The 19,319-nt window shown below is 41.4% G+C and overlaps 1 protein-coding gene across 2 annotated transcripts in view; it reads left to right on the forward strand.

Moving 5' to 3' along the window:
* Positions 1-19,319, forward strand: part of ARHGAP10 (Rho GTPase activating protein 10) — a 168,459-nt gene that overhangs the window by 20,200 nt on the left and 128,940 nt on the right. For both annotated transcript variants that reach the window (XM_075288192.1, XM_075288199.1), the window contains exons 2-3: positions 13,256-13,351; positions 13,446-13,507. In XM_075288192.1, the coding sequence (XP_075144293.1) occupies positions 13,256-13,351; positions 13,446-13,507 (158 nt within the window). The remainder of the gene's footprint in view (positions 1-13,255; positions 13,352-13,445; positions 13,508-19,319) is intronic.

Raw genomic sequence — 19,319 nt, forward strand, 5'->3', positions numbered from 1 at the left:
TTAGACAGTATGAATACACTGTTTCAGCCAATATGTGGACAAATCCTGCAAGTATCCCACCTGAACCGAACTGCTGTCATGTGATATGAATTGTACTGTATGGGTTCAGCGTTCACTTACATATCTGCAGGTTGTGCTATTTGCTGAGGAATTATTACTTCTGTGCATATTTGGAGACTATTATGCAATGTAAATATGTGGGGTGTAGTCTCACAGAGAAACAAATGATTGATTTTTCTCGCTTGAGTATCCTCATCCTGTTTGTATTGTTCCATGTTGTATATTTATATACACATTACACACTATGGCCCAGTTCATATCTGTGTTCAGGCCAACAGCAGCACTGTTTTCTCCACAATTTTCATGCGGAAATCACACAGACCATATTATAGTCTATGGGGTCCTCCGGTTTCCTAAGGCTGAGTTCAGACGCGGAATCCGTGTCAAAATCCTGATCAACAAAAGTCTCCCATTGAAATCAATGACATGCCCTTTTTTCAGGCGGATACCGTGGCTGAACGTCCGCCTGAAAATGCTCTTTTCTGAATAGGCCCATTCATTTGGTCCTAATCTGGAGCGGAGTGCCACATCTGGATGCCGGTGCACTGCACTGGCATCTAGTCGCGGCTACCGTTTTTTTGGTCCGGAATCTGAGGTTGCCTCTACATCAAAATCCTGACCAAAAAATTCTGTCTGAACTCAGCCTAAGTTAACCGCTAATTTTATGTGGATTAGGTATCCGTTCAGGGGTTCTCCAAGCGGACTTCCTGAACGGAAACCCATGCACTGATGTGAACCAGGCCTGAGATACCAGGTTATCAAAATTTGTGATATTTGGGTGGGAAGTTTAGGCTTTTGGTTTGTTATTGAAAACCTCAGTAAACAGTAGGGATACTATATATTCTGCACACCTAAGGGCCCCTTCACACTACGGATACGCTGATTGATTCTGAACATTAAAACACGTTCAGAATCAGCGCGTATAAAGCAGATCCCATTCATTTTAATGGGAGCCGGCATACGAGCGTTCCCCATTGAAATGATTGGCCTGTTTTTTCTCTACGAGCGCTCCCATTGAAGTGAATGGGAAGCGCTCGCGTGTACGGCTCGCTCGGCTCATTCCGAGCCGTACACGCGAGCGCTTCCCATTCACTTCAATGGGAGCGTTCATAGAGAAAATAGCAGCCCATTCATTTCAGTGGGGAGCGCTCGTATGCCGGCTCCCATTGAAATGAATGGGATCTGCTTTATATGCGCTGATTCTGAACGTGTTTTAACGTTCAGAATCAGTCAGCGTATCCGTAGTGTGAAGGGGCCCTAAGCTTGCCAAGCACTTAAATGTGAATTTCTTCTTCTCTCAGCCTATTGAACTGGCCTGTGGATGAAAACTATTTTTCTAATAAGACCATTTGTAATGAGAGTTTACCTCTTTTTGCAGTATCAAACGTGATCAACTAAATTATTTTAGGCCCGTGACACAGTGGGCAAGCTTTCACCAGGTCTATTGCTCTGGGAGGACCTAGAAGAAGTCTTCAAACTTGGTTTTCTCCAAATATAGAAAAGTGACGTACGCAACATTGACTATGCTTGGAGGAAGTGGTCGACTCCCTTTAAGACCCGATATTGATACGCAGGGATAGGCAACCTCCGGCACTCCAGCTGTTGTAAAACTACAACTCCCAGCATGCATACTTGCTCTGCTGTTCTTGGAACTCCTATAGAAATGAATGAAGCATGTTGGGAGTTGTAGTTTCACAGCAGCTGGAGTGCCGAAGGTTGCTGACCCCTGCTTAGAGTGTAAGCATCTACATATGTATCAACAAAGTAAATTATCTACTGTAGGATTCCTGTTCCTACTGAGCTGTATCTGTTAAATGCTGTATAAAAAAAAAAAGTCATATCTGCGATTGTTTATTAAAACAAGGAAACATTGAGTGTTGCTAAGCTATACAGTATGCATCCGACATGTTGTTTACATTGGCTGTATAATGCACTTGACCCTACACTTTAAGACAATAATCTTTTCATATGGCTAGTGATATATAAAACGTCCTTTGCCATATAAAATGTGGTAAAACATAGTCCTGGCATGTGCCTGCACTATATAGTCAAAAATCAGGAAACTGAAAACAATGGAGGGCCAGTGGAAAATATAATGCCTTCCGACTTCAGATGGGTTGAGAGGAAAAGGTGTCTGTTTGCAAACCCACATACAATGCTTAAAAATATTCAGTAAGCATTCTCACTTGGTTTTGTTGGCTTCATGTGACAACTTGAAAATTTTCTTGTCGAGGCAGCTTGTGTACAAAGTACTGTTTCTGAATAGTAGCTGGTGTGTGCACACTGGTCTGCAGGTGGTTGGTCAACCTTGTAGTCTAGTAGGGTCTGTAGAGCGCATTTATATATATATATATATATATATATATATATATATATATATATATATATATATATATATATATATATATATATATATATTGTGTAGATACGGTAGTTAGATATCGGTAATAGCGTGCAGACCTGATTCCCTGCAGAGTTTCTTTGGAACCTGACCAGAGGTTCCACTTTAGAGGTCAGGTCACGTCTAGCTGGGTACTCGGCTGTCAGCTACATAAATACCATGAAATGTTCTCCAGCTGCCCACAATGTCTCCACCTGCACAGACCTATAGTTCCATGATGATAGGACTGGTACTGCTGGTATTTCCAGCAAGTCTCTGATGTTTAGTGAGATATCTGGCCAGTTTCACCGTATCGCCTTTGTTATGACATAGCAGTTACACATGTAGTAACATCTGCGATTCCTACTGATCCCCAGAATGAAGGGCTCCTAGTTCCTGTATTTGACAGAATGGTGGCCACTTGTACAAGGTCATTCCCACACAAAGGAGAAAAAGAAGTAGCTCAATGTACTCACTCAGCATTTTATATGATCCTTAGCAGAACTGAAATATCACATTTGCGGACAGTGTTATTAAGATGTTAGTGACACAAAATCCTGGCCATGTCGCTCTTTAGCAGACCTTGCTTAGTAAATTATTTCACAAGATCACCAGTTTTGCATGAAAAAAAAATAAAATCTACATCTACAATCTATTCTGTAGACAACCCAAGTTCATTGATGGGCACTATATGGTATTTCAGAAGTTCGGAGAAGAAATGCCAGCACAGCCATGAACCGTTGTGGCATTGTTGCCATTGGAGCTTGTCATGTTTGGAAAATCCAGCATGTCTGAGATCAGAAAGACAAAGTGTCAGATTGTGTTCTTACTTCACTGTAATTCTGGTTTGGTAATGGTCATTTTTGTATTGATGCTGTAGAAAAACTTCTCCCATATTCAATTTAACAATTTTACATATGGTGGGACATTTGTCATCCCCCTACACCTAAAGGCTGTTTTTTTGTTTTTTAATTTTTTTTTATTTTAATCACAGGTTTGCAACTTTTTAAACCTTATTTGTTCAAAACTTTTGCGCCAATAGTGTTTTTACACTGTTGTCACCTCTTTCCCAAAAAATTTCCTGCTCATACTTGATGTGGTGTTATATGATAACTAAAATCTACACCAGCTACAAACTAGCAGATTTCAGTCTGTGTGCACAGCCTCCAAGGATACGACTTCTCATAAATTAAATCTATCCTTAGACACTGCTCAGGATATCTAGACTGGCATACTATACACCGGTCTTCATAAATCTCCCCCATCGTGCTATTATTTTGAGGTTGCTGGTCTGTACTGTATGCAACAGGGTAGATGTCATGAGCAATCTTATTTATTTGGTAATTTGGATTTATGATTATGATGCGATATTTGATATAATGACAAGAAGCCGTTTCTTTCCAGCTGGATTTCTGATAGACTTCTATATGTGACCTGTGGGACTTGCAGATCTGTTTCCTCCTTCATTGTAGGTGTAAATATCTACTTTCCCATAATGAACTCATACAGTCCTACTTATTGTAGCAGATTGGAAACATCTGTTTGTAAGATCTGTTTGAAAACTATGTTCACGTCTTCCAAAGTGTATGCGAGCACTCGTGTATTCGGTATACGCATGTCGTGTGCCAAGCATGTCACATGTTTGGCTGGATTCCAGAGAAATGCTGAGACACCTGCTTAGAGGCTTGTCAAGAATACACTGATGGTTGCTGGAAAAATCCCTTTTTAATAAGATCTAGCTGCTTCTCTGTCGATGGTATTATTATTGGTGCTTGCTCAGTTTCTAGATTTATATCCAGTTCTAAAGGCTAGGTCTTAAGTCCAGAGGTAAAAATGTTTTAACACCTTGTAGAAGAACATAAAATAAAACTTTTTTATGTAGTGGTATACTGTAATAATAGGACTAATTACATTAATAATTATACAATGTGCTATAATTAATTAGAAGCCTAGTTTGTTGCTTATTTGCTTTAGTAGGAATTCAATCACTAACTTTATAACACATTTGAGGATTTTTGCTGCTGAGTGACCATGGCTGTCAGCCATTTATGAAGGAGAGGAGAGGAATCTGACTGTTTGACCTGCCTATTCCACAGCCCTGTTTTTCCCATTGTTTATAACCTGCACAGCTCAAAGCGGGTGGGGGGGAGACGTGTGGTTGACAGCTCTGCTCTTAGGTCCTGTACGCACAGTTATCTATGGATGGATGTCTGAGATTTTAGAAAAGAAACCTGGATTTACATCGGCCTTGAAGGGATTCAATCATTAAAATGCATTTTTTTCTCCCTAGCACATAGGAATAGCCTTAAGAGAGGCTATTCTTCTCCTAGCTTTAGATGTCTTCTCCGCGCCGCTATTTGGTAGAAATCCTGGTTTTCTCTTGTCTGCAAATTAATTCTCTTGCAGCACTGGGGGTGTCCCCAATTCTGCGAGAGAAATCTCCAGCGCCACCTCTATCTTCTGGGGTAAGCGGCCACAAGAAAATTGCCATGGGCATGCACAGTCGGCTCTGCCCGATGCCCAAAAGCAGAGCCGGCTGCGCATGCCTAGAAGTTTGAAGCCAGAGATTTCTCTTGCAGCATTGGGGACGCCCCCAGTGCTGTTTGAGCGCTGGGGACCGCCCCCAGTTGTGAGAGAGAACCAATTTGCATACAGAAGAAAACCAGGATTTCTACGGATTGGCGGTGCGGAGAAGACCTCTAAAGGTAGGAGAAGAATAGCCTTTCTTAAGGCTATTCCTGTATACTATGGGGAAAAAATTGCATTTTAATGATTGAATCCCTTTAAAGAATCCATTCAGTACCCCTGGTGCAGATTCCACTGTACTTGTCAAGAATATAATGCAGCCCACAATACTTTTTCTTTCTGGATCTGAAGGATCCAGGTCTTACTCAGTAAAGGGCAATAAATTCTGGTCTGTGTTACACATAATATACACAAAGCAATGTGATCTTCTGACATGCCTAAGAATGCTCTACATGTCGAATTTGCTCGAGCAGTGGAATTACTCTTGAACTTTTTTTGCATCTTTATCCCACAAAGATGTGTTAGAAGGAGACATATTTCCTTCACGGTAGCCAGGTTACATTGCTGTGGTCCATAATGCATACTATGGACAGAGTTAGAATGAAGCCAAGAAAGGGAACCACCCTCCCGACTTATGCAAAGAAGGAAGCAGCTCTGAGCTGTTTGTGTCTCTTAAGTAGCGGAGCTTCTCCGGGATTTCTGAGCTCTTATAAGTCAGTTTAATTGAATTTGGCTGAGATAGGGAGTCCGTTACCTCTGTATGTAATGCAAACTGACTCAAATCCAGCTCTGCTACATCAGCTTCACACTGTGGTAATTCATTTACAACCAATCCCGTGCAAGTGAAACCCCACCCACCTATGTGCTGAGAAAAGCAGGAAGTGAAGAGAGCACAGAGCCTGCAGGTTAGTGAACAAGCGTCATGGGAATACCCCTTTAAAATAAGACCCTACTGTATGTTAACGTATTTGTGATACATCCGTTATAAGATAGAATATTCAAAGGCACTACACTGCAGTGTGAATAGTGCTTTATGATTTATCGATAGATTATTCAATATATCTTGAGCCGTCCAGAGCCTTTGTCTTGTTTGTGTATTCCATTTCTTTGATAATATTTTCCATCATTCATCTTAAGCATTTTGTTTTTGAAGCATGTCCTTTATGTGAACTCTAACTGGAATGCTTGGAAAGTGCAGATGGAATACCTAATCATTCATATTATATGCCAAAAGTACAACTGATTCAATCACTCCAATAAGAAGATACACATAATGTTGTGGTTGGGTGTACAGCCATGCCCTCTCTTTAGTCATCTTGTATCATGATTTGTGCAGAAACTAAATCCGTCACATGGCTGACTGATATTCCTCCTGACCCCTCTCCTAACTCCCATACACATGCATGAGGGGAATAAACCACTGCTTGTGGCAATTTATTCCCCTAATCTCATGGCCATCGTGAAATCTAATCTCCTCTCCCACCCATCTTCCTTTGGTGGATAGTTGTCATTTCTGTATACACATCAGATGCTCCGCCAGTCTTCTGAAACATGCAGTTCTGGCTGACACATAAAGCGCATGCACAGTGAAGTGAGTTGTGCTCTTCTTGCCTTCGAAGACACACTACTTATACACCAGATCTCATATTAATGAGTCCAGCACTCAGGAGGACTAGCCAAGCAAAACTTAGAGAGCCTGTCACTAGGAAACATCCACAGGGCTATATGTAGGGAGCACCGGGAGCACCATCATGCCTTTAGACAGTCCAGTGTATGCCTTGAAAAAGCCATTATATGTAAATATAGAAGCCATAATAATTAAAGCAATTTTAAAATTTTTCTTTTTTAATAAGTTTGCAAAAATGAGAAATAAAAGTGAGAAATAAAATGAACTTTTTTGATTTTACAATGCAATGAAACAAAGAGTGAAAAATTTAAAGGGGTCTGAATACTTTCTGTACCCTCTGTATCTAAGCTGGGATGACTCTGTCTATTGCAGACTGTCCGGGGAGCAACCAATACATTTGTAACCTTGGTTTATGGTTAGTGAACCCGTCACGTTCAACATTATGTCTGATCTGCAGGCTGCATGTTATAGCAGGGGCAGCTGAGCAGGATACAAATAGTATCCTGTGGGATAGTTCAGTTCAGATTCAGTATAAGTTGTCTTTTTATACTTTTACATCTTCTCTCTTTCTATGCTTAGGAGTTAGTTTGGCGTTTCTACTCAGGGATTATGAGCGTGCATACAGACACAATTGTCAGTCACTGAGTCACAATATTGCAGCATGGTGGCTCAGTGGTTAGCACTGCTGTCGTGCAGTGCTGGAGTCCTAATAAGACCAAAGACCGCATCTGTAATCTCCAATTTTTCCCACGTCAAAGACATACTGATAGGGAATTTAGATTGTGAGATCTAAATGGGACAGTGACTGACAATGTCTGCAAAGCATTTCACAATATGTCGGCACTATACAAATAAGAGAAATAAATAATAAGATATAAAATAACTAAATTACAGAAGGAACTGTCTGCTCCGTTCCTTCTACTGTATAAGATGATAGGACTGGATATATGATACAACCGGTTCCCTGTAAACGTTTATTGGCTGAAAATCCATTTCCAAAAATTGAAAACTGTGTATTCGTGTAACTGCTCTGGGCAGGTTACTGTTACTGTCCACATTGTAGTAGTCATTGCTCTGTGTCAGTGACACTATAAAAACTATAGTTCCATATAACCAATATAACTTTCTCTCTCTTCCACACTTCTCCTGTTTCTAAGCCCAGGATTTGTTCCATCCTTGCCTATTTCTAAATTCTTACTGAACAAGTGATCTCATACTTTAGTGGTCAAATCGAGCTGTAGTCCATGTCTTGTGCCATATAAATACATGGTCGTGTGTATTTCTATGGGCTATTGATTGTCATACCAGCGTTATGATGGCCTCATTAGATCTGCCTTCACTATGGGCCTATACAAGACAGCGATAGCAGAATTCACCCACAGTCCTGACAAGCAAACAGGGCAAGTATTGTTATATGTTCACACAGCTAAAAACACATCCTCTGTTTGCCTGACAGTCTTCCACTAATGTTTGACTGTGCTCCAGACAACGGGGCGCTTCATCAAGGAAGAACTCGCTGAGAACCAGCAATATTATATTGGCTTCTAATGGGAGAGGAAGAGATGAGATAATGGAGTATTTGATACTTACAGCCAAAGTACTTGATGCAGCGAGTACTGATATGAGTTTCTTTTAGTGACTCTCTTATGTTAGAAGATACAGGCTCTATATATTGTTTTCAGGATTCACTGGGGAGATCTCCTCTTCCCACAACATTGACATAAGATTGTATAGTATTATGTAATACCTGTTCCACCTACTAGTCTCCCCCTACTCAGAAACAGTAGTTAGAAGGCTTTTCAAGGCTTTATAATTCATAAGGCTCCACGTGGTGTCCCGCAGCAAAAATGCGTTTGGGAAAGACTTCGGCAGCAACGCATCCTCTGCGGACTTTCTGTTTCAGTTATACGTATGGGGAAACCGCTGACATTTCTGTAGGTATAATTGATATGCTACAATTTCCAAAACTACGCCAGTTTTGGAAATCCCACATGTCTGCTCCGTGGTTTTTTACTGCAAACTGAGCATGTGATTTGCTAGTATCCCATCCGCTTTGTGCTGACTGTAAAACTCCACGATTTTTCCCGCCGTGTTTCCGCTGCGGGCGAATCGCAGCGTTTACACCACGTGGGGCCCTGGCCTAAAGGTCATCAATTAAAAATTAGAAAGGATACGGCACCTGGGTACTCTTCAGCTGTTTCACAAAACTGCAAGGTTCACTTGAACACAGCGGCATCTTTAGTTTTTACCAAGCACAGCGCAGTACAATTGTGCAGCTGTTCTTGGTATCACAGCTCAGCCCATTCACTTGGATAAGACTGAGCCTCGACTAGGCCATGTGACTGATGAATGTGGCCTGTGAAGAGGAAGGTTGATGAGTCTGCTTTTGTGATATTTGGGTAACAATATGAGGACCCCCACTTATTAACTATTCTCAGCAGCTGCTTGCTGTTATATAAGAGAAATGGGATTGAGCTGTAGTAACGCAGCACAGCCACTACTCAATGAGGGCTATCTGCTTCTGGCTCTGCTCCCTGTATAGCGGCTGGTAACAGTAACTGCTTGTCAGTGGTTCTGGGTGGCGGCCCCCACAAATCTGATATTGTGATTTACCCCAAATATGTCTTCAAAATTGTTTGCCTGGAAAACCCCTTTGTGGGCAACTTCCAGTCCTCTGCTCCTCAGTTACATCACTTCTGTTAATGTAAAACCATATGTGACATGAGTTCCTTGTAAATGTCTTATAGAAGAATTAATTTGCAGAAGCTGTGACGTTCCTGTCACATGTTGTAACAGACACTTGTCATTGTGCAGTTATTCCAGCACATGATTTTTGTTTCCTATTTTCCATCTCAAAATTTTTAAAATGGTGTAAGCAAAAATCAGAAGGTTATAAATGTGTGGTTATGGTTTATGGAAATGTGTGCAACTAATATTATCAGCATTACTGTCTCTATCCACCTGCTTTAAAAGGGTATTCCCGTCATAGATGGGGTCTATATGTCTTAAATGTCTATGATGGGAAATGCTCTATAATGGGAGAAACTGCTATGGTGTGGTGTTGACTTGACTTCACAAGTTTGTGAAAAAACCTGCTGATCTGCCTTACTAAAATATGTTTTGTGATCATTCCAGAGAGTGTCTTGTGAGATTACTGAATGCCTGGCTTTCTTGCCCTTTAAATGTCCCCCATAAAAGCTTGATGGATTTGAGATCAGGTGACTGTGGAAAAATGTTTTTGACAGTCCCTGCTCCTTGCTTGCTCTTCAAAGCGAAGAGGAAGCTATGACTTGTATCGCTTCATTCTGTGCAGTGCTAGATTCTTGTGTTTCTGGAGTCACAGTGAATGGAGTCATTTGTGTTAATGTGTAATAAGTAACTCCGCTTAATAAATGAAGAAGGAAAGATCCAGCCAAGTACCGTCCCATCTCTCTGCTCCCGTACGCCTCAAAACTGCTTGAGCAGCACGTCCACTCCGAACTCTCCTATCTCTCGTCCAACCTGCTCTTTGACAGACTATAGTCAGGCTTCAGACCCTGTCACTCCACTGAAACTGCCCTAACAAAAGTCACTAGTGACCTTCTAACTGCCAAAGCCAAGCGACATTACTCTGTCCTCCTACTCCTTGACCTCTCCTCTGCCTTTGACACAGTTGACCACTCCCTCCTGTTAGAAATTATTTCCTCCCTTGGTATCTCAGACCTGGCCCATTCCTGGATCTCCTCATACCTCACCGACCGCACATTCAGCGTCTCCCACTCGCACTCCACCTCCTCACCACGCCCTCTCTCCATAGGTGTCCCCCAAGGCTCCGTCCTAGGACCCCTCCTGTTCTCCATCTACACCCTGGGCCAACTCATAGAATCTCATGGTTTTCAATACCATTGCTATGCCGATGAGACCCAAATATACATCTCTGGACCAGACATTACCTCTCTGCTGGCAAGAGTTCCAGATTATTTAATGGCTATAGCCTCCTTCCTCTCCTCCCACTTTCTCAAACTCAATATGGAGAAAATGAAGTTAATCATCTTCGCCCCACCCCATATGGCCCCTCCACCTGACCCATCTATCAAAGTTAACGGAACCACACTTACCCCTGTCCCACGGGCCCGATGCCTTGGGGTAACCTTGGACTCTGACCTATCCTTCAAGTCACACGTTCAAACCCTCAACACTTCCTGCCACCTCCAACTCAAGAACATCCACCGAATCTGCTCCTTCCTCACCCCTGAAACTACGAAGATGCTTGTCCAGGCCCTCATAATCTCCCGCTTAGATTACTGCAACACCCTTCTCCATGGTCACATCCCAGACTCCACATCTGCAGATGAGAAGACGAAACTCTACATCCTACTGGGAGAAGAGGAGGTCACTGTGGAGATCGCTGCCCAATACGTGTCCAGCTGTCACCAAACAAGAGGAAGATGAGACCCCACGGACTGTTATACCCCAAATCGCCCCACCCACCCCCACTTTACTAGCTTTGGCAATGCCAAATATCTATTTGGACGTGCCAATAAAGCTTGTTTGATTTAATTTGACTCCAGGCTAACTCCCTCGCCCCCCTCCAGTCCACCTTAATCTGTGCTGCTTGTTTAATTCACCTCACCCTCCGATCTTCATCGGCTGCTCCCCTATGCCAGTCTCTCCACTGGCTACCCATAGCCCAGTGAATTGAGTTCAAGCTACTATTGTTAACATACAAAGCCATCCACAACTTGTCCCCTCCATATATCTCTGACCTCATCTCCCGCTACCTGCCCACACGTAACATCAGATCCTCCAATGACTTCCTACTCCGCTCTGCTCTCATCCGCATCTCACACATCCGTCTCCAAGATTTCTCCTGTGCATTCCCCATACTCTGGAACTCCTTACCAAGACACAAAAGACTGACCCCCACAATCACAGGCTTCAAGAAGGCCCTGAAGACTCACCTATTCAGGAAGGCCTACAACCCCCAATAACACTATCACCTCACTGCCATCTGTACCGTCTCCCCCTCTCCTTCTGTCTCTATCCCCCTTCCCTTCTGTTTCTATCCCCCTTCCCTCATAGATTGTAAGCCATTGCGGGCAGGGCCCTCTATCCCACTGTGCCAGTCGGTCATTGTTAGTATCATATCTACCTGTATATTTTGTGTACTGTATGTAAACCCCCAAATGTAAAGCACCATGGAATTAATGGTGCTATATAAATAAACAATAATAACATTTCCTTTAGTAAAATATTAGAGATTCTCACATATGCTATGCATTTATGGCAAGTGGATGGAGCACTAGTAGCAGCCTGGTCATTGTGACGGGGCTTTTGAGTACCCCCGGCTTAAGGGCCCAGTGGTAGCTGCCAATGCCTGTAGTTACACCGCTGCGTCTATAGTTTTTAGCAGGATGTCTATGATAATGGTATACCAGCTCCCAATCTGAATTCTATATTCAGGAGGCCTCTATTTACCGTAGAAGCTGGTCGATAAGTCATGAACTTTATCTGATATTCGCCTTTAATGCTGCGCCCAGGAAATGTATTTTATCCAAATGGAATTCCAAGATGAAACTCTTTGTGCTATATCAGTGCAACCTTTGGCACTGCAGCTGTTGCTTTCTACTTCTGTCATTATTCTTTGGCAGCTTCACAGGCTCTATGCAGTATTTTGCTTATTGGGATTACTTCAGCTTTTCTATCTCTCGTTTTCTAGTGTCTTTCTAAATATTTTTCAGCATGTTCAAATAAAGTTTATTTATATATATATATATATATATATATATATATATATATATATATATCTCTCCTGCTGTAATTTAGGAGGTTGTAAATTTGTTGCTTACTTGAAATGAGATCTGGACTGCTTCTCAAGCTGTCAGAAGAGTTGTCTGCTATGAGAAGTATGAGCTATTGGTTTTGCATTGCGTGTGCAGTCACAGAGTAAGCACAGCAGGGATTCCATGTCCCCTGGGCAGTACACTAAAACAATGCCAGGATTGTGGGCACCATTTCTTCCTGGCCTGCTCTAGTATTTTAATGTGGACCTTGTGTTTCAGATTTTGGAATATTACCTTCTTTGGAAGCCGCCTTCATCCACCAGTGATGTTTTATTAACCAGAAGTATTTACCCAGATTTTCGTAGCTTCTGTCGCTTTAGAGTTAATCGTTTGGCTTGTTTTAAGAACTCTTTAACGTTTTATGAAGTTGTTAAACGAGAAACTATTCAGAAACCATCTGATCATGTTATAAGAAAACAAAATCATCAGGTTCTACATCCAGACATGTGAAGGATATTGTCAGTAGCTATAGTTGTAAAGTTTTTTATTTTATTTTATTTTCTTTGCATAGACACAGTCTGACATGCAGGACTTGGTGTACATGCAAAAAAAACCCCCTGTTTTATGGCGGAGAGGCTGCATATGGACACTGGTGGTTTGCTTTAAAAATCCATTGAAATGAATAGGTTTTTAAACTGACCGCCGGTAAGTCGTCACCTATGCAGTTTTTCCCAGTTATTTAGGCGGAAACACAAAGGAAGGACAGGGCCGCAAGTGTGAACGCCGCATTATACGGTGTTAGTAATATAATGTTCCCCAGTGTGTTGGAATACTTTGTTTTTATCCTCTTTGGTTGTATTGTTTGCTTCTTTTTGTTACTACTTTCTTTTTATTTTTCAGATTTGTCCACGGCTCAGAGAAAATTTGCCCATTCACTCAGAGATTTCAAGTTTGAATTCATTGGTGATGCAGAGACGGACGATGAGAGATGTATTGGTAGGTTGAGCCTGCTTTCTCTGCTGGCATATGTCTTTGCAGTTGCCTTTCTAGTCGATCTAAATTGATGACTTGATTCAATATTGTGTTGCAGATGCATCTTTACAGGAGTTTTCTAATTTTCTACGAAACCTTGAAGAGCAGAGAGAAATTATGGTGAGTTTCATGGACTTCATTTGTGAGAGATATTAAAATAGTTCTTGTGTTTTCATAATACCAAAACACTGCTTATTAATATCTTCTTCCTGTTTTAGTTAGAATTGATAATAAAAATGTCCTTCAGTCAAGCTTAAAAATCTTTATATATTCTTTAGTAAGGATGCTATTGTTTCAGAAAGGAAGGAAATTCTCAGCCGCAGGACAGGTCAGGTGATACATTGCTTACGGGTATATACCTTGTTATTGAGGATATCCCATGATAAGCTGCAGTCACATGATATAAGAGGTTCTTTTTGAGCTATTCACTCAATGGGTATCCACTTATTTATGTTGCTACCTTTTGTCTTCACAATGATTATTGCTTTTTTTACTCTCTAAGACCTGGTTCGCATCTGCGTTCAGTATTCTGTATGGGGCATCCACATGGGGACCCCGAACGGAATACCGACCTCATTGACAAGCGGTGAGCATAAGAAACACACGGACCCCATAGACTATAATGGGGTCTGTGTGTTTTCCGCTCGGAACATGCGGAGAGAAAAGTACTTCATGAACTACTTTCCTCTCCGCATGACTCGTGCAGATACTGCACGGAAAACACACGGACCCCATTGTAGTCTATGGGGTCCATGTGCATTTATAAGCTCACCACTTGTCAATGCGTTTGATATTCCATTCGGGGGTCCTCATGTGGACTCCCCGAATGGAATACCGAATGCAGATGTGAATCGGGCTTTATTCATATCATGTTACATCCCCAATACCAAAAACATTTGGATGCCATGTGAAATGAATTAGAAATACCATATACTGTAACTGTGTTGTATTGACAATAGAGCACATACTGAAAGCTGTTCCACTTCATTTGAAAAAGATTAAGTTATTTAGAAATCGATGGCAGTGACATATCTCAAAAAAATTGGCACAGGGCCATATCTATCATTGTGTTGTATCGCCTCTTGTTTGTACATAGTCTGTAAACGTCTGGGAAGTGAGGAGGCCAATTTGGAGTTTTAGGAGAGGAATGTTGTCACATTCTTGTCTGACTTAGAATCCTAGCTTCTCAGCGATCCTGGGTCATCTTAGCTGGGTTTTTCATTTCATAACATGCCAAATGTTTTCTATTGGTGGAAGGTCTAGACTACAGTCAGATCAGTTCAGCACCCAGACTCTTCTTCTGTGAAGTCATGTTGCTGTGATGGATACAACATGTGGTTTAGCATTGTCTCACTGAAATATACAAGGCCATCAATAATAATAATAATAATTAATAATTAATAATTATTAATAATAATTTTTATTTATATAGCATTAACATATTCCACAGTGCTGTACAATTTATAGGGTTTAAATACAGACAGGAAGATACATTACAAAGAAAGTCATTTCTGCTAAAAAGGAAAAAGGAAACATACAAAAAGTGGAAGATGGGAACTATACCTAAGGAAGAGTACACAGCAGTCTGCAGACTCTGCAAGACAAGCATCAAAGGAGCTAAGGCTGAACACGAATTGAAGCTTGCAAAAGAGGCAAAGAGTAAGGTAAAAGGATTTTGGGGATATGTTAAAAGCAAAAGAAAAGTGAAGGAGACCATTGGAGTCCTGAAGAATGACAAAGGAGAAACAGTTAACATGGTAGAACAGCAGGTGGAGCTACTAAATTCATATTTTGTATCCGTCTTCTCCCATGAAACGAATGGAAATATCGACATTAATGGGATGGAGATGAGGGGAAGGAGGACTCCAAGCTGACTATAAGCGAAGGTCTGGTAAGAGAGCACTTAGCCAAGTTACAGGAAACCAAGTCCCCAGGACCAGATGATTTACACCCTAGAGTCCTGAAAGAGATAGCAGAGGAAATAACAGAACCCCTTGCTATAATCTTCGGTAAGTCATGGGAAACAGGAGTGGTCCCTTTAGATTGGAAAAGGGCAAATGTTGTCCCCATCTACAAAAAGGGGAAAAGGGACGATCCAGGAAATTACAGGCCGGTAAGTCTGACCTCGATAGCAGGAAAAATCTTTGAGCAAATTGTCAAGGAACATTTACTTCGGTACCTGGATGGGAAGGCATTAATTAACCAGAGCCAGCACGGCTTTAGGACCAATAAATCTTGTCAGACTAACCTGATTTCCTTCTACAACAAAATCACTGAATGGTTGGACCAAGGGAATGCTGTGGACATAGTATATCTTGACTTCAGTAAGGCATTTGATAAAGTATCACATAACCTTCTTATTGAAAAAATGATTAAGTATGGCTTTGACAAAAAATCAGTTAGGTGGATTCACAACTGGCTTAATGATCGGGCACAACGAGTAATACTAAATGGCTACACATCGAACTGGAAGAAAGTCAAAAGCGGGGTGCCGCAGGGCTCTGTTCGGGGCCTAGTACTTTTTAATATCTTTATAAATGATCTGGACGATGGAATTATTGGGGAACTCATAAAATTTGCAGATGATACGAAGATAGGAGGAATAGCCAACACTAGAGAGGAGAGAGAGTGTATTCAAAAGGACTTAGACACACTGGAACAATGGGCTGAGGCGAACAAAATGGTATTTAACAGGGACAAATGCAAAGTTCTACATCTGGGTAACAGAAATGTAAAAAACATATATAGTATGGGAGGAATAGAACTAAGTGATAGCATAGGGGAAAAGGACTTGGGCATAATAGTAGATCACAAATTCAACATGAGCCAACAGTGCGGTGCTGCTGCAAAAAAGGCGAATAAAATTCTGGGATGTATTAAGACAAGCATTGAATCTAGATCAAGAGAGGTCATTATTCCGCTGTACTCTTCCCTGGTCAGACCACACCTGGAATACTGTGTACAGTTCTGGGCGCCTCAATTCAAGAAAGACATCAATATATTGGAGCAAGTCCAGAGAAGAGCAACCAAAATGGTGGAAGGTCTGCAAACCATGTCCTATGAGGAGCGGCTAAAAGAACTGGGATTGTTTAGTTTGCAGAAGAGAAGGCTGAGGGGAGATTTAATAGCAGTCTACAAATATCTGAAAGGTAGTCACAATGCAGAGGGATCTACCCTATTCTCATTAGCACAAGGAAGTACAAGAAGCAATGGGATGAAACTAAAGGGAAAGAGATACAGATTAGACATTAGGAAAAACTTTCTGACAGTGAGGGTAGTGAGAGAGTGGAATAGGCTGCCACGGGAGGTGGTGGGCGCTCCATCAATGGAAATCTTCAAGCGGAATCTGGATAAACATATAGCTGGGATGATTTAGGAAAACCTGCACTCGCAGGGGGTTGGACCCGATGTCCCTTGAGGTCCCTTCCAACTCTACCAAAAAGAAAAAAAATTTTTTTCACACAATGGGACTGAGGGCCTTGCTCGCAAGAGCTTACAATCTATGAGGTAGAGGGGGTGACGCAAGAGGTAGCAGGGGCGGCATTGTTTATACAGAGGTCAGACACTTTTGTAATAGAGGTGACTGTCATTACATAAACATAAGACTTTATGAGCCGTCCATAGTCGTGTCCTTTAACATGTGGATGGAGCTTGGACCTATAAAGTTAGCATGAGATGACATCATATCATGTGGGGAAATGTGGGAGCGGGGACAGAGGAGGGTTAAGGGTTTACGTTAGACATTGTGATAGGCTTGTCTGAAAAGAAGCGTCTTTAGTTTGCGTTTGAAACTGTAGAAATTGGGAGTTAATCTGATTGTCCGGGGTAGAGCATTCCAGAGAAGTGGTGCAGCTCGAGAGAAGTCTTGTATACGAGAGTGGGAGGTTCTGATAATAGAGGATGTGAGTGTTAGGTTAATGAGTGAACGGAGTACACGGGTTGGGCGGTAGACAGAGATGAGGGAGGAAATGTAGGGAGGTGCAGCATTAATGGAGAGCCTTGTGGATGAGAGTGATAACTTTATATTTTATTCTATAATGAATAGGCAGCCAATGTAGTGACTGGCACAGACCAGAGGCATCGCTGTAGCGTCTAGCCTGATAGATGAGCCTGGCCGCTGCATTCAGAATAGATTGTAGAGGGGAGAGTTTAGTGAGGGGAAGATCGATTAGTAAGGAGTTACAGTAGTCAAGGCGAGAATGAATCAGAGAGACAAGAAGTGTCTTTAATGTATCTCTGGTAAGGAAAGGGGGCATTCTGGAGATGTTTTTGAGGTGGAGGTGAACGTGCGAGTGATTCAATATGAGGGGTGAAGGAAAGGTCTGCGTCAAATATGACCCCAAGGCAGCGGGCCTTCATGAATAAAAATTTCTGGATGAGAGCATATATTGATTTATACTGCTCAGCATATAGTTTCTTTTAAGATGTGTAAGCTGCCCATGACATATGCGCTAATGTAACCCCATACCATCAGAGCTATACACTTTTGAACTGATTGATAACAAGTTCAATTGACCCTCTCCTCTTGAGTCCACAGGACATGGCGTCCATGGTTTCCTTAAAGAATTTCACCATAGAACAGTTTTCCATTTTGCCTCAGTCCATTTTGAATGAATAGGGTAGTGTTTCTGGATTGTGATGATATATGACTTCTTCTTTACATAATACAGCTTTAACTTGCATTTGTGGATGGCACAGTGAACTCTGTTAGCAGACAATGATTTCTGAAAGTATTCCTGAGCCCATGTAATGATTTGCACTTTACTGATTCATGTCTGTAGATCACGAGCTTCCAATATTATCCCATAGGTTTTGTCCCTTGTGTACATGGATTTCACCAGATTCTCTACATCTTTTGATGGTATTATGTACTTTAGATAGTGGTATATTCAAAGTATTTGTAATTTACCTGTGAGTAACATTTTTTCTGAAATTACATCACAATGTTTAGGTGAAAATTTTAACAGATTGATGTGCCTTTGACCATCTTTGCTTCTGAGTGACTCTACCTCTCTAACATGCTCTATTCTTATACACAATCATGAGACCTTATTGAAAATTGACTCACTGACTGTTTTTCATTAGTGCTCTTACTTTTCCAGCCTTTTTTGTAACCCAGACACAACTTTTTTGAGATGTTGCTGCCATCAATTTCTAAATAAATTCATTTATTCAAATGAAATGCAAAACTGTCTTTTAACTTCTGATATATGTTCTATTGTGGAAATATGTTAATATGAGATTTCCAAATTATTGCATTCTTGTTTTCTTTCAATTTACACAGCATCCCAGTTTTTTGGAATTTGGGTTGTACAACTGATGCTATTTACAGCCTCATCTTTATGTCGGGCATTATTTTACCCGAATGAATATGTTCACCAAGAAATGCAATGAAGTGAGTTATTTCTCCTTCCTGCAGTACTAAAGGGGTAAGGGTGGGTTCACACTACTGTTATTAACGCTCATTGCTGTCTTCCATCATAGGATGACAGCAACGGACATTAATTGTGAAAGAATAATGGACACAGACTGAGTTTGTGTCCATTCCTATTGACGCTTATGTAAACAACATGACAGACACTTTCTTCATTGATGTTTACTTTTGTAATGAAAGAAAAAGTCCTGCATGTCAAACATTGGCAGAAATAGAACTCAGACAATCGGCAGACCCCATTATAATCTGTGGGGTTCGTGGGTAATTGTTGTTTTAGCAGACAGGCTCTCTGTTGTTCAGGTTCTCCGGGGAACCCAAATGATGGAGATCCCAGCGCACATGTGAACCTAGCCTAAGGCTGCCCATGCATTCCTTTTTGTGCATATTCCTGCTTAACTTTTTAAAAGCATCAAATATTTGTAGCCTCAGCTAATAATACAGTGTTCAGCCGATTTAAAGCTGTGGCCCATAATAGGACAAGTCTGGATTATAAAAACA

Source organism: Leptodactylus fuscus, chromosome 1, assembly GCF_031893055.1.
Source record: "Leptodactylus fuscus isolate aLepFus1 chromosome 1, aLepFus1.hap2, whole genome shotgun sequence".
Taxonomy (NCBI): Eukaryota; Metazoa; Chordata; class Amphibia; order Anura; family Leptodactylidae; genus Leptodactylus; species Leptodactylus fuscus.